At 55.2% G+C, this 15,026-nt stretch overlaps 2 protein-coding genes across 2 annotated transcripts in view; one reads left to right on the top strand and one right to left on the bottom strand.

The window, feature by feature from the left end:
- Nucleotides 1-15,026, bottom strand: part of LOC106746476 — a 167,129-nt gene that overhangs the window by 20,485 nt on the left and 131,618 nt on the right. The window lies entirely within an intron of this gene.
- Nucleotides 5,095-15,026, top strand: part of LOC106746477 — a 150,918-nt gene continuing 140,986 nt past the window's right edge. The window contains exon 1 of the mRNA XM_014623105.1: nucleotides 5,095-7,332. Coding sequence (XP_014478591.1) covers nucleotides 7,136-7,332 — 197 coding nt within the window. The 5' untranslated portion in view covers nucleotides 5,095-7,135. The remainder of the gene's footprint in view (nucleotides 7,333-15,026) is intronic.

Raw genomic sequence — 15,026 nt, forward strand, 5'->3', positions numbered from 1 at the left:
CGGCCGAACCGCGTATTTTCCTGTCTTTCTCGCACACACACTCGTACATACAAACATCTCCCTCCCTCCCTCTATCTCTCTCTTTCTCGCTCCAGCCTAACGGCGGGACTTATGCGCGTCTTAGGTACGCACGGCGTTGCACATGCTCGCGAGTATGTCTCTATCTCTTTTTCTTTATCGCGACGGACCTGCTCCTCTCTCCGTCTATCTGTCCGTCTCTCTTCCTCCCAATCCGCCTCGTCTATTAGCGTGCGCGAGCGTGCGCGCACACCAGTGCGTTTTCAGTCTACCCTCTTCGTTCGTCCACCTTGCACGCTCGTCGGCTCTCTCTGTCCGACCAAGACGCACCTATAGCGCATTTCGCGTTCTATCTCTCTCTTTTCCTCCTCCTCCTCCACACTCTGTCCTCCTCTCCGAGGCTCTCATCTTGCTCCCACGTCCGTTCCTCCGCTCCGATACTGCCGGAGTCACTCGCACACACAGCCCTGCACCTCCCATCCACCTTCTCTCCTAACCCACCCTTCCCTCTCGTCTATCTCTGTCCTTGGCCATCGTGCGTGTACGCATACCGTCTATCTCCGTCGATCGCCAGTGTATACACGCGAGCACTCCCTCTCCTCGTCGCGAGCAAACACGCGCGCGCGCGAGAGAGAACTGCGGCGGGAGGTGCAGAGACGAGCGAGACGGAATGAGAAAGAGAGAAGGAGAGAGGATGGGGGAGGGAGAGGGGCAGGGAGAAAGAGAGACGGAGAGGGAAAAGACGAGGGAGGAGAGAGGGCTCCAACCCGCCTGGCGCACCATGGGCTTTTCTTGTATTCTATTGATTTTTCCAAAAGTTCGCGTGGTGGGAGTCTGTAGTGCGCGAGCTTCACGGCCCAGTGTGTACCCGTGGAGTGCGCGCCTGTGTGGATGGCATGTACGCATGTGCACGTACGTGTGTGTGTACGAGCGAGCTTGGACGATCTCGCTGTCCTCGTCGCTCCGACGAGACGCCTCTCCTTCTCGTGCTGGTCTTACCCCCCTCCTCGTGACGGTATATCCTCCATCTCTCTTCGTCCAAAGTCGCGTTATCCTTCTCCGACCCACGTCGTTCTACACACCCGGTAGATCGTTCTCAATCCCTTTCTCTTCCTCCCACGCGTGAACATCGACCTCCCTTCTTCTTCCTCCATCACTACCACTACCTCCACCACCACTACCACCGCCTCCTCCTCCTCCACCCTGACCGTTACGTCCATCTCGCTCATTCCCCCCTTCGTCCTCTCGCTCCCTCCTCCTCTTTTCGAGGCAACCTGGTCGCGCGCACACTCCCACACACGCAACGTGCACACGGACGCGTCGCTCCAGGCAGGAGCGTGTCAAGAGGTTTTGGCTTTGACATCTTTGAGAGGGAGGAGCGCGATTCGCCCGGCGTGTAGAATCTCCTCGCCTCGGCTTTCTGAAGACCGTTTCGGAAATCTGTCGGGCGTATTCGGCGAAATTTCAGCGATATTCAGCGGCGTTGAGCGTGGGGCGACGTGGAATTCGGCACATGCTGAATTCTCGCGCTGTTCCAGTCGGAACACGGTCGGAACAGTCATGTGTAACGCGGAACGGAGATAACTGAACGCGATAACCGATATATTCGCTCGCGCGATACTTTGTGTCTTACATGCTCTTATTACAGGTATCAGCCAATTATATAACAATAAGATAAAAAAACAAACGGGACGAGAAGCCGGCGCGCGCGACAGATGGGCAGTTTGTTGTATCGGAACTTTAAACAGAGAAATATGAAATTTGAAGAGAAAACTCTCGACGGGCGTTATTTTGGCGGAAACGGAAGCAAAGTCCGAAAGTAAACAAACTTTGTGAAACACGCGAAAGATACATTCTTGTTTGCCTGCACTTTTTACACTTTTCGTGCTTAAAGCGAGACAGGTATACCGCGCGCGCGTCTGCACTGCCGGAAAACGAGAGAAAGACAGCGAAAGAAAGGAAAAGACAAAGGAGGAGGGAGAGATGGAGAGAGAGAGAGAGAGAGAAGAAACGGAGTGTGCGGTAAAAAGCGCAGCTGCGAAGAACGGACCTATTGCGACGTTTGTTTGCGAAGGGCGAATCGCAAGATGTCGTATATCAAAAATATCTCGCGTCTCGTGCCGCGCCATGTAAAAAGAGCACGGCATTCTCGCGCTGCGGATTCGCGAGATGTGCGTCTCTCTCACGTCGCCCCCTCGGTACGCTCCTGATCTTCCACCCACCCATCCAGCGGCAGGGTCACCGCATGCACCCACACCCTCTCACGCGGGCTCACACATATACGCGTGCACGCGCAACACACACACGTATCTCATGCCTCTCTCTCTCCCTCTCTTTCGCATCTGACGTTGGCTCGCTGGTTCACTCACTCTCACCGTCGCAACACACCCTCGCGCTCGTGGTCGCGCGGATTGTACACATCGCGCAATACGCGCGTGCACACGCACACAGGCGCGCGACTCCGCGCTCGTCGCGTATGTACGCGGATACATGTGCGCGCGCCACGTCGAGCACACTATGGCGGCGGTCGTGCATCCAGGCGGCGGAATATAGGCGGACTGCCTGCCTGCCGGATGGACGGCGCGGTGGAAGTCGGGCCGTTCCAGGTCGAAGCGACACGGCGATGACTGCGATCGATAATTTGAATCGATTAATAATAAGAGCGAGGCGCGGGAAAGAGCGGCGCCCGCGAGCGAAAGAGAGAGAGAGAGGGAGGGAGGGAAAGGCAGGCCGAGCGAGCAGGAGAGAGAGAGAGCAAGATCGATCGACCGCTCTGGACCGCCCGCGATATTGGCCCCCGTGGCCTTTCTTGCTTTTTTCCTCTTTTTCATTCGCGGAGCGGGCACGTATGTACCGCGGACACACGGTTTATTTTGGTTACACGAGGTACCGGCGGCGTGTCCCGCGGAACGGAATCGGAAATCAACTTTCGGGGGGAATAATAATTTAGAACCGCGCGTCCGAGTGCGAGATCGATCGCGCGCGCGAGATCTACGACGGGGAGCGGACGTCGAGCGGCGTCGCGACGCCGTCGACGCGCGCCACGACGACGACGCGAAGGTATTAATTGTTTATCGATGTTGCCGGGATTATATCGCGGGCAGGACGGAGAAAAATGTAGGTTCTATTAAGAACCGTCCGCGCGTCCGGTAGTAGCCTATATCGACGGCACTCGGTCGCCCGGGTTTGTTCCAGTTGCAGTTTCCGCGCGCTCCTTCCGTTCTTGCGACCTCCATTATTCGACTCTTTCTTCTCTAAAGCGACGCTTCGCTCGGCGTCTCGGCCTTTTAACCTGATTTCGTGCGTGCGTGCGTGCGTAATGAAACAAAAGGAAAAACAACGCTCGCGTGTGCAGATTTCGCGAAGTTGGAATTTGCGAGTCCCGACGACGCCCCCGTTGACGGGCTGAATGAGAATGGACTGAAACGCGGCGTGGTCGTTTCGCCGCGAAATAAAACCGCTCGCGCATAAATCGAGAGCGATTTCGCTGCGACGCGGTCCCTGGGCGATCGCCGATTTCCGGCCTGGTGCTGACATTCGAAGCCCGCGACATCATCGATATATAATCGCGAGAGAGAGAGAGAAAGCCCGCGGCCTTGGAATACATTGACCCCGCGAGGTATTTTCAGTAACCGCGGTTAAGGATGCAACGTCTGAATCCAAACTCAACGAGGCGTCCCTGCAATATTTACGAGCTTCTTTACATTGAACACCCACCGGCGATGCATACTTTCCGCGAACTTTCTTAAAGGTACCTGGCGATATAGCTCGCCGATAATCGTCCGTATATAACTTTACGTATTACAGGTACAACTAAAGGCTCGCCGCGCGTTACGCAGCGGCGCGGGCACAACGTTGGTAGCGCGCGCACATTTCGGAAGAAGGCATGAAAAGCCGTATTTACGGCCACGCTACTGTTAACGCCGTTAGCAGATTACGGAACATAGTTGTTGTAAGAGAGACGTATCGACGGCGCCTCTGCCCGACGAAGAAGACGGGGATGCTCAAGAGGCTTACGCGCGCACGCTCATCGAATCTAAAAAAAGACCGTACCTGCGTAAATATGAACGGCGAGTCTCCTTGTCACATCTTCAAGAATTCGCCATTGCGACATTCCCGCAAATACAATCTCGTCGCGGCGCGCTCATTTGCATAATGTCCTCGGGTCACCATAGGTGGAAAAGGACGTACGCCCCCGTTGTAAATTCGGCCGTGGCCGCTACGCGGAGCGCGACCGTTATACGTCTCCGCGGTGTGCCTTATCGCCACAGCCGCAGGTCGGCCGGCCGGTCGGTTGGTTGCTTCGTTGGTTGGTGGGTAACGATCGCGAGAGCGGTATCGCGATCGATCTATCTCAATCGATCGTCGGGGCGCGTGCCTCGATTTACCATCGATTGCCGGCGATCGATTAGCCCTGTCGAGCTTCGTTGGACATCCTTGGGACGAAGCGGGCTGGACAAGGACAGCCGGAGTAGAGAGTACGCGAACGGAGAGAGAGAGAGGCTGACGGAGAAAGAAGAAGCGCGGCGAAAGCGAGAGAGAAAGACGGGAAGAAAGAGGGCGAATGAGGGTGGTGGGTGTGGGAGGAGGGTGAGCGTGACTGACGAAGGGAGAGAGACGGAAGGGTGAAGGGAGAAGGAGCGGGACGGAACGATCGCGGCGGAGAAGGAGAGAAAACGAGCGCGACGGAGGGAGAGAGAAAGAGAAAGAGTGAAAGTGCGCGCGTGCGTGGAGGAGAGAGAAGGAGGAAGAAATAGAGAAGTACGTTTATCGAGGTGGAGCGAGAAGGAAAGGAAAAGGAAAGGAGTGTGAGGGTCGAAAGAGCGAGTCAGCCGGACGTGTGCACGGTGAGAACGAGAGAGAGAGAGAGAGACAAGACAGGGCAGTAGGCTGACGGAGACAGAGAGAGCGAGAGGGACAAAGACGGATACGTAGAGAACGCGAAGTAGATAGAGACCGACGGAGCCGGACCAGCCACAGCCGCCGCTGCTGCCGCCGCCGCTGTCGTGAGGCTTCGAACCCGAGCGTAGTCGAGAACGACCGAACAGCGGCGGAAACGTACGAGCGGCGCGGTTCGAGCGGCCGAGCGAGCGATACGGCCGAGCAGTGCGGTGCCGACTCTTGCTGCCGCGGTTGCAGATCTCACGGTGTGTGTGTGCGCGCGTGTGTTTACACGACCGAGAAAGAGAGAGAGAGGGCGAGTTCGCGCCGTGGAGGCGAGGGCAGGAGAGATCGACAGAGACAGATACACACAAAGAGAAAGAGAGAGAACAGCACGGCGAGCAAAGAATTCGCGAGAAGCGGGAGAAAGCGAGAAGGCAGGCGAAACGCGAAAAAAAGCGTGGAGAAGAGGCGAGTCATCCGCGGGTAGCACGGCGCGCGCAGTGCACGCGTGTTTCCTCCGTCGAGCACCACACACGTCCTCGGCAAAAGGGGATCGCGCAACACCGTGAGTAGTACGCACGAGACACGTAACATTCGCGAGGTAATCGTCGCGACGTTATCAAAGCGGCGGCGGCAGCCAACCAACCAAGCAGCCGGTCGAACACAGGACGGGCGAGACGCGCGTCGCGTGACGTCCGACGTGCTCGCGCGGCGCGACCGGCACGCACACGCCGCGAAAAGCGCGAACGATAACGCGCCTGCCACCCTCACGCCGCCGGGTGCCTTTAACGGGGCGTGGGTGCACATCACACCGCACGTACTGCACCGCGCCGTACCGCACCGGCGATGATGGTGCGGCGGGACGGCGGGTGGTGTGCGTAATTCAAAAGGTGCGCGCGGCGGCGAGAACATGACTCGCGACGCGGAGTGCGCGAATTCGAGGCGACACCGTGCCGTCGTGGGCGAGAGGACGATAATATAAGCGAGAGGAAGGCGGGGGAGTGACGAGAAGTTTGCGAGGTGACGCGAAAGAGAGAGACTGAGACGCGGGGACGAGAGGAAAAGAGAGAGGGAGAGATAGATACAGAGAGAAACTCCTTGGAAATAAAAAGAAGGAAAAAGAAAGTTCCTAAAGCGAGATATCCGCGCGGCCAGTGATCCCGTGTGCGGCTCGCGTGTTGCGCGCGCGTGTCCGCGCCTCCCGGTGAGAGTGTGTGCGAGTGTGCGAGAGGGCCGGGCGGGCGCGCGAGTGGACTCCGGCGAAGGGAAGAGACTTTCGCGGCGGTGGCCGACGAAGAGCAGAGCGGCTTCCGGCCTGTCGGCGCGGAGGCGGCACGCCGGCCGAACGGTTCCACCGAGAGAGAATGCTCGTAACGTCACCGACGGTCCTTACCGCGAGGGCAACGATGACGACATCGCGAGGTCTCGATTGAGTCGTCGTCGAGGAGGGGGGGCGGGGAGGAGGTGGAGGTAGACGAGCGAAGACTCTTGCCGCGCGTCGTCGACGGCGACCGACTCGCTACGTCGGTCCCGTCGCCGCGACGGTAGCATCGAGCGAGAAAGAGAACGCGCCGTCTGCTGCGTCGGTGGCGCGATCGTTAACCAGGTGTTGCTCTCCTCGACTTCGGTGTGTCGGCGAGGTGTGAGCGAGCCGCACTCGCCTGTTTGCCGACGGCGAGCCCCGGCTCGGTCTGCCGTCGGTGGGCCGCGACGAAGAAGAGCGCGATAAGCCGACGGCATTTGTCGAGCTCGTGGGAGGTCCGTCGGACTCCCGAGGAAGGCCGAGCCTCGCAGCCTCCGAACCGATGACTGTTTGCCGAGCGTTGAAGACTGGACGTCGCGTCCCGTGATTGTCCACGACGGACGGTGACTACTCGCGAGAGAGAGAGTCGCGTTCCCGGGATCCTCGAAGGATTCCGCCGTTGTCGTATCGATCGATCCTCCGCCGTAACTAAATCGTGGAACGCGCGTAACGGAGACGGGCTTTTGTCCTCTGAGGATCGCGCTCGGCGGATCACCCGGGGCCAGAGTCGTCGCCCTGCCCAAGGCCGTCCCTATTATCGGCGGCGGCGGAGAAGAGGAGGAGACAGAAGTACAACAACAAGCGCCACCGCGGGTAGTGCCTCTCTCGCGCGGCCAGGACGCGGGAAGAAAAATCCTACGGAGATAGCCGGTGACGTCACGGTGACGCCGGCCGACTTCCGTAGGCGAGAACGTGACGCCAACCGCCAAGATGCAGGTAGCAACGCTGTTCAGGGAGAGCGCTACCCTGCTGGGTGCCTCCAGCTTGGACCCCCCGCAGACCCACCATCACCAGGGTATGCACCAACCGCAGCAGCAACAGCAGCAACATCAGCAGCATCAGCAGATGCAGCAGCACGCAACCGATATGCACCTAGTCGGCCACCACATGCAGCACCATTACAAGATGTAAGTCTCCATATTCCCGCTCTCTCTTCTTACGCTCTTTCGAGCGAGTCGCAGAGCTCGTTCGAAAGTCTGCGTGTGTGTGTATGTATATATATATATGTGTGTATGTACGCGCGTGTACGACCTTCGAGTCGAGAAAGAATCGCTCTGACGAAGAGGCGCACGTGCGGTCACCAAGATCGCGAATAGTCGGAGCCGACATCGAAGAAGCTAGTCGAGTCGCACCTTGGCGCGAAAGTCCCGAAGGAGACTCCTCGGGGAATCCCGCCGAATACAATGTCTCGTAACTCTCATCTGCAACCTGGCCTCGCTGAGGCAATTTTTATGACTGTTTTCTTGTTCTGTACAGGATCAGGGGCTGAGTCAGACTCTGAGACTGAGTAAACTCGGCCGAGTTAATCCGTCGGAGGAGACTTTTCTTTGAAATACCGAGCGAGTTGAATGACGTCGAATTAGAAGACCAAGTCGAGTACCTTAGAAACGATACGCGGGGCGTCACGCAATGTTATATACACCGTGAACGCTCAGCTAGAAGCCCCGCTGCGAATGTCATCGCGATTCCGTCGCGAGGAGCGTCGTCGCCGGCAGCGCGCATTCGTCGCGCCGCCGCAGCACCCGAATTCAAATGAGCAATAAATTGAGCTTCAATAACCACGTCATTAGCTTGTCCCTCTCTCAGAAAAACCAGTTTGACCTGTCACGGCTATATTTCAGCTCCCACCGCCGATCCTTTTTCCGCGCGAGCCGCTCGTACGATCGCACGCTCGCAAAATCAAGATCGAGGGTCGAATCCCGCGCGAAACCACCGGGATACGGCCGCGGCTATTTCCGCTGGAGGGAAAGGGAAAAGTGAAAAATGCTGTTCATACACATACGAATGATGTAATAATGAAGGCGAGCGCGCGCGGCGTTTTACGCGGCCACGCGCATCGATTGTTGTAGAAATCGGAAGCCAGAGTTCGGCCGGTTTTTGCGGTCGATATGACGCTCGGACAGAGATCCATTTTGCTTTTTCCACCGTGTAGGTGTTGTCTAAACACGTCTGACTCTCGCATCAATACGCCGGCCACTGAACGGTAAACCCGGGGTATGTGTGCACGGAATACATATATATATATATGTATATAATATATATATATTTTTGCACGCTAAAACTAAGCGAGGAGCGTTATTTGCTGGACACTAGAACCCGCGGTAGAGCCCACTCTCGCTGAAAGAAGCGGCGGCCTTGGCCGCTTCTTGCACGGTGCCGGCCTTCGAGTCGCGAGCGCGCACGGGCCCTATCTATCGTGTCGGTACGTACGCTTCACACACACACACACTGTGTGCGCGTTGCATTCCTCGATAAGATCCGTCGCGAGAACGATTAGTCGCGAAGATAATAGGGCGGCGAAGGGCGATGAGCGTGGATACCGCTTCTTATCATCATCGTCGAAACTCTTCTCTAGGAAGAGCTCAGTCGGCTCTCGACGAGAAGTTGGGCCGCTCATTAGGCTCTAGTTCATTATAGACGACTGATTTTACCAGGAGAACGCGAGTCCGGAAGCGAGTAAGCGGTGAATCGACGAGCCTCGGTGTGTCGCGTGAGTACATCGTCGTCGGCCGTTTCTCTCATCGCCCTCGGTATTTTTCTTTAATTCGCCGGAGCGATTGGTCGAGGCGGAGTGTCGTCCTCGCCGTCGTCGTCGCGTTAAAAGCGTTTATTTACGTTCGTCAGTATCGACATTAACCTTTTAAACGACGCGGTCGCGGCGGCGGTCGCGCATACACACGGCTATCGCACCCGCCATTCATATTTGTTTTTATCCGCGTCCACGGCGCGTGTACGGAAATATCTTCGAGCGGGAACGGCTGGACGCGATACGATTTTATGAGCCACATGTTCTCGCAATATACGCGCGGATACAAATGGCGATGCGAGAGCTCGGATCAGGTGAGCCTCGAAACTTCGCGGCGCATCGCGCGCGTCGGGCTTGGAAGATCTCTCTTTCTCTCTTCGTCGTCTCCTTTCCTCCACGTCGGGCCCGGCAAAAGCGGGATTGTTCTTGCCGTTTCTTTTGCGATATCTCGATATCGCGTTATGAATGGCTATGGGGAGGAAAAGAGAGCAGGTAGTAGTAGTATCCGCCGTCAGACTTTACAGATGGTGGCCCCGGGAGTGGCGTTAAGTGGAGGAAGTCGTGCGTGCGCGGCTCACCAGAAAAAGCAGAAAATTGCGAAGATCGGGTGTCGTCGCGTGGCCTATTGTTGCTCTTTAGCGTGCGCGGTCGCTGGTATCTCCCTTCCCTTTCTCTAGTTTTCCTTGCGACGCGCGAAACAATTTTAAATGATCGATTTCTCTCAGTCTCTCCTCTCTCTCTCTCTCTCTCAACGGCCGTGAGGAACTCGATCGGAAGTCGGGATCACGTATCCCGACTCTTTGAATATCCAACTTGAATCGACGCGATCGAGTATTCGCGACGTCTCGCGGATTTTCTTTTTCTTTCCTGCATATATATATATATATATATATACGGTGCACATTAGCGGCGCGTACCGGCGAAAGAAAAGCACCTGTTCGAGAGCGTCCCGTTCCTCGCATGTTTGCCCGTGCGAATTCCGCGTGTCGCGGGATCCGAGTTGCGAAATATTCTCGCGGCGAGCGCAGTCGCGATACGAAGGTTTTGCGGCAAACTTGAGAGACCGCCGGCTCACGACTCCACGGAATACATTCTTTTCCGATAGCCGTCGCCGCCGTCGCCTCGGCCCGAAGTAGAGGACTGATAAGCATGCAAAGCCGACGATATCGCGAGCAAGGGTCATTTCTTTCCGAGACGTCGATGAGTCAGTCGTGAAGACAGAAATAACGGTCGACACATGCACAACGAGAAATAAAGAAAAAGAGCGCGATAACCGAACGAACGTGTGTGTACGAGCGAGAGAGGGGAGGGAAGCGAGAAAGAGAGAGAGAGAAAGGCCGTACGTTCGTTCCGCTCCAATTTTGAAATACGGGGTACGATCTATCATCCTTGAAAATTGGAGTAAAAGCTCCGCCTTCTCTCTTTTTTTTTTTTTAGTCCGCCAGTATTTGCAGCGTTTCCGTCGGTATGATACATTAAAACAAGCCATCGAACGCATGATAAATCGGACATTTTACATCGCCATCCTCTGGTGCCGATACGAAAAAAGAACAGGCGAATTTCGATAATACGTGGCGCGACAGCGAATGTCACGGATATATAGGGTGTTTCGAAATTAGCGAGGATTCGCGCGGACCTGCATTCTTTCGGCGATTTAATTGGACGGAACCATCGGTGTGTCACGGTTTTCCCCATTTTCTCGCGATAGCTCGCGAACGCACGGTCGGAAAGTGATCCACGTGTCGTTAATGAAGCATATCGACGGTGCTTTTGGCGCGTTCCAAAAAAAAGGAAAGAGAAAGAGAGAGAAAGGAAAGCTGGTGAGAGGCAAGTTTATTCTTAGACAGCGCACTCTTTCAATTTCAATTCAGGAAGGTTGATAGTTATATGCGAATATCGGATCGCGTAATGAAGTACAAGTGAACGATCGGCCCTCCTTCTCCCTCTCTGTCCTCCGATACGGAGAACTTTCGCCGAATAAACGAATATCACCGTCGATTATGTCACGTTTCTTGTGTCACCGCGTCATCGGAATTTTAATTAAGTCGTCTATTTATGCGTGTGTATTCATAAGTTCGCTCGCTCGCTCGCTCGAGCGTGCACGCGAAAGAACGTTGACCTCGAGTCGTACGTGGATATCCCCGCGATTGAGAAAGGATCATTCCGTGCATCCCGCGGATTTGGATCCTGAGAAACGCGAATCGAGTCGACGGCTCGACGAGCTCGACAAGATCGTCGTCCTGGTGGCGTGTTGCGTCGCGTCGCCGTTACGTCGCGTTGCGGGGCCCAACGAAATTTTACGTAACATGTAAATGCGCTCGTCGTGAATGCGGTCGCGTTGCGTGTTCCTCTCTCTTTTTTCCTCTTCTCTCTCTCTCTCTCTCTCTTTATTGCCGAAGCGGCACTTACGAAACCAGTTTCGGACGTCGGCCGGTTTTCGGTCTCTCTCGCGGCCGACAAATTTTTTTCCTTCCACTCGAGAGGAGAGCGCGCGAGAGGAGGCCCCCAAGTTCAGAAATATTATCACGTTGTCGCCAAAGCGGCGACGGAGGTTCTCCTGTGTGTCAGTGAAATCCCCCGCGGCTTTCTAGGCATCCTGCACGCTTCTTCGACCACCCCCACGCGCCGGAGGCAAGACTGGTGGAGAAGAAAGATAGGGAAGAGAGAGAGAGAGAGAGAAGGGGGGGGAGAGCTCGACTTCGAGAGTTCCTTTGCGAATTTCGTCACGCGCGTCGAAGGGACGCGCCGGCTGGTTCTTGCATTTGTATTCGTTGCGCAAGGTCCGGTCGCGCCCTCGTTCCTTAAACAGTATAATTTGCGGAATCTCGTCGACGACGAGCTTTCCTCTCCCCCCCCCCTCCCTCCTTCCCCCCACTTTTCTTTCTTCTCGTCAGTCGCGGCATAATCGCACCGGCGTGGCGGATTAACTCGCCGGAATCGGTGTATCGATAGGTTTCTCCGACTCGTCGCCGAGACAATTTTCATTCCCGGATCCGTGGAGAAGAGCGGAGTGTAGCACAAAGACGGCGATCCCTCCGCGAAAATTCAATTGCCGGCCCTTCGAGCCCCTAATTTCCCAGCGTCGAATCATCGCGGAGCCAACGAGCGCGCGTCGAGTGAAACTTTCGAGCGTTAATTTCTCACGGAGACTCGGACTTGAAGCCCGCCGCGGAGAACCAGCGTCGACGAGCGCGCGACTTCGTCGGCTGACCGCGTCGGCGATGCGTCAAAAAATTCGTCGGATCGTCGATTTTTTTCAATTATCGCGGGCGGCGTTAAAGACATGTAACTCGATTAGCGGCATTATGGCGCGTCTCGCGATGAAACAGCTTAATACAATTTCCGTGTAGGGCGCCGGGGCGAATCTGACAGTGTGATAATTAAAGCGCAACGCGCGCGCGAGTTGCTTTATCGCCATCGGGGGAGCGCTCTTGACTCGCGACGGCGGCGGCCGGTTACTGAAAATTAGTCTCGGGCTAAACTCGATTGCTGACGGTCGATCGGAAATATCGGTGGATATTTGTTAAACGTCCGGCGGACGTAAAGAGCGCTCTTAATTCGATCGTCGCGCACACGCCACGGGGGAAGGTATTCCTCCGGAAAGAACGTCTTGTCGCGAGTCTGTCGCGTTGTTTTCTCCTTACACGTCGAATATAAGGACTGAATATGGTAAACGATATGAAAGTGTCGGATACAAAATTTGTGCGAATCTTGCTACTTTTTTACTCCCCTCCCCCCATTTTGGCACTTTCATCGGTTACCATGTGTCCACATATTTTATCAAGGCATTTACATTGTTCACTGGGGACAGTCTTATGTACCGCACGAAAGTCTTATTTACCGACTATTTGTATGATTAAGTGAATTTTATTTATAAAAAAGTGCTCATGAGAGTCAAGAATGAGTGATTCAAGTTGCAGACACTGAAACAAAACATGGCATGACGACGGGCCCAGCTGAGGCAGTTGATCTGTTCTTTTTAGCTCAACTGGCTGTGCTAGTTCAAGAAATTTACGCATACTGAAGCGTGAGAGAATCTCGTACGTTTCAATGTGCGTGTAAATTGCTTGAGCTGGTGCAACCAGTTCTGCTAAAGAGAACAGATCAACTGTCAGCGTGTTCTCCAGGTCACTTCGCGGATACATTCATCATCAGCGACTCCTTACGTCGAGAATTGTATCAAAACCAAAATTTTCTAGCACATACCTACGTTCATCGGGCCATAAAGAGTGGCACATAGGCGCGAAAAAACGGAAATTCGAATTTTTGGCACACTTTTATCGTTTAGCATATTCATTCCTCGTAACAACACAAGACAGAGGTTGAAGCTCGACGCGAGTGAAAAAAAAAGAGAAGAAGGAAGAAGAAGAAGAACGAAGGAGAAGATCCGGCGGACTTTTCATTAGGGCGGAAAGGGGGGGGGGGGCAAACGGNACGCCACCGAGTGATTATCCGGGAGAGCGGTTCGGTTGGCGTCGCGTCTTTTTCGATCCTTCGTGGCCGAAATTAGATTCGAGCCGCGCTGATTAGTATTTAATTGCAAAGTTCTGGCGAGAGCGATGCTTGCAAATTTTATCACGTTTCGCCGAGGAACGCGACTACATTTGCATTCGTCGCGCCGCCGTCGTCGCCGCCGTCGAGTCCGTTCGCGTTCGCAATCCTTAAATTGCGGAATGTAATCAATGGATAGAATCTGCAGAGACCGACGTTTCAGCCCGGCGTTTACCAGCGCTCCCGCGAGCACACGTTTTCCACGCGAGACGATAACAAAGTTAACAGCTCTGATCTTGTTTCCCTTTTCTTTCCTCCATTACTCTCCTTCCGCATTCGGCCGGATGTTGCGGATTCCTCTGATCTTCCACCGAGATCGAGATCGAAGCTCGATCGCGCGCCGGAGATGCGATTCCCGACGAGGAGCGGAAGGGAACGTCGTTATGCGCTTTCGTTACGTAACGTGTGACGCGGTCGTCCTCTTTCTGTCATTAGATTACGTCGGCGATCTCGCTGAAAATAGTCAAACGGTGTCGAGTCGATAAATCGCCTGCGTTTAACGTAATAATCATTCTCCCAGCCGTCTTCGCGCCGATGAGAGGACGCGCCGTAGTCCGCATTCGCGGTGTCGCGGGCGAAATAATTTCACGCGTCGCGTTATGCGACGTTCCCTGAGGGAGGTTATCGTTGAGGTCGCGCCGCGATTCTTTCCGCGGGCTGCCGCCGCGGAAGTGACGCTAATGACATGTCGCGGTCGAACCTCGTGCCGGCGATAGCGTGAAAGAGGTAAACACGGCGACGTGATTTCTTCTCCCGTCTTTATCGAGACGTCGATCGCGCGCTACGAGAGAGCCCGGTCGTCCCGAAAACGCTCGCTCGCGAGAGAAGGTCGTGATCCTTGGAATCAAGTTTCAGTCCTCGCCTTCTCGGCCGGTACTTTCCTCCGGCCTCGTTGGAAGTCGCCACGCTTCCTCGGGAAACGAGTTCGCCACGTGTCGTTACAATGTGGCGCACATTTTTCATCAGCCGCGTCGTCTAGTTACTCCGCCGGGCCGCCGAGACGCGGAATCCCCTCGCTTTTACGATCTCTCCTCGCGGCGAGAGGAACCCCCGAGGATGCGGGGATAATTGAAAGACGGAGGGATGGAACGGGGGGGGCGCGTAGAGGATCCGGTATGTATCGGGTGTGCATATCGGGGTGCAATCTCACGCGATCGGGGAAAAATATATTTTGTAATTACAAAGACGGGAGGAGGGGAGAGAGTTAATACGACGCGACGGAAAAGAAGGGCTGCGTAAAGTCTATTGCTTGCGTAATTAAATTAAATCGCGCGAATACCGATCGGGTCTCGTGAGTTTTCGAGATTTCTCATTATAAAACGGCGGAGAGGCCACTTCTGCTCTCCGTGCTGCGAGCGCGCGCGCGTAATTTATACAACACGCCCATATTTCGCTCTCGATTTCTCCGGCGAGAGAATGTTTTTTCTTAGAAATTCTTCAGAGAGCCCCGGGGCTCGGAAGCGGGGAGAGTTTTGTGACTGCGCGCGCCGTATCAATTTCTATCAATGCCCCCCCCCCCCCCCC

This window comes from Dinoponera quadriceps, unplaced genomic scaffold (assembly GCF_001313825.1).
Source record: "Dinoponera quadriceps isolate SergipeBrazil2010 unplaced genomic scaffold, ASM131382v1 scaffold1850, whole genome shotgun sequence".
NCBI classification, from domain to species: domain Eukaryota; kingdom Metazoa; phylum Arthropoda; class Insecta; order Hymenoptera; family Formicidae; genus Dinoponera; species Dinoponera quadriceps.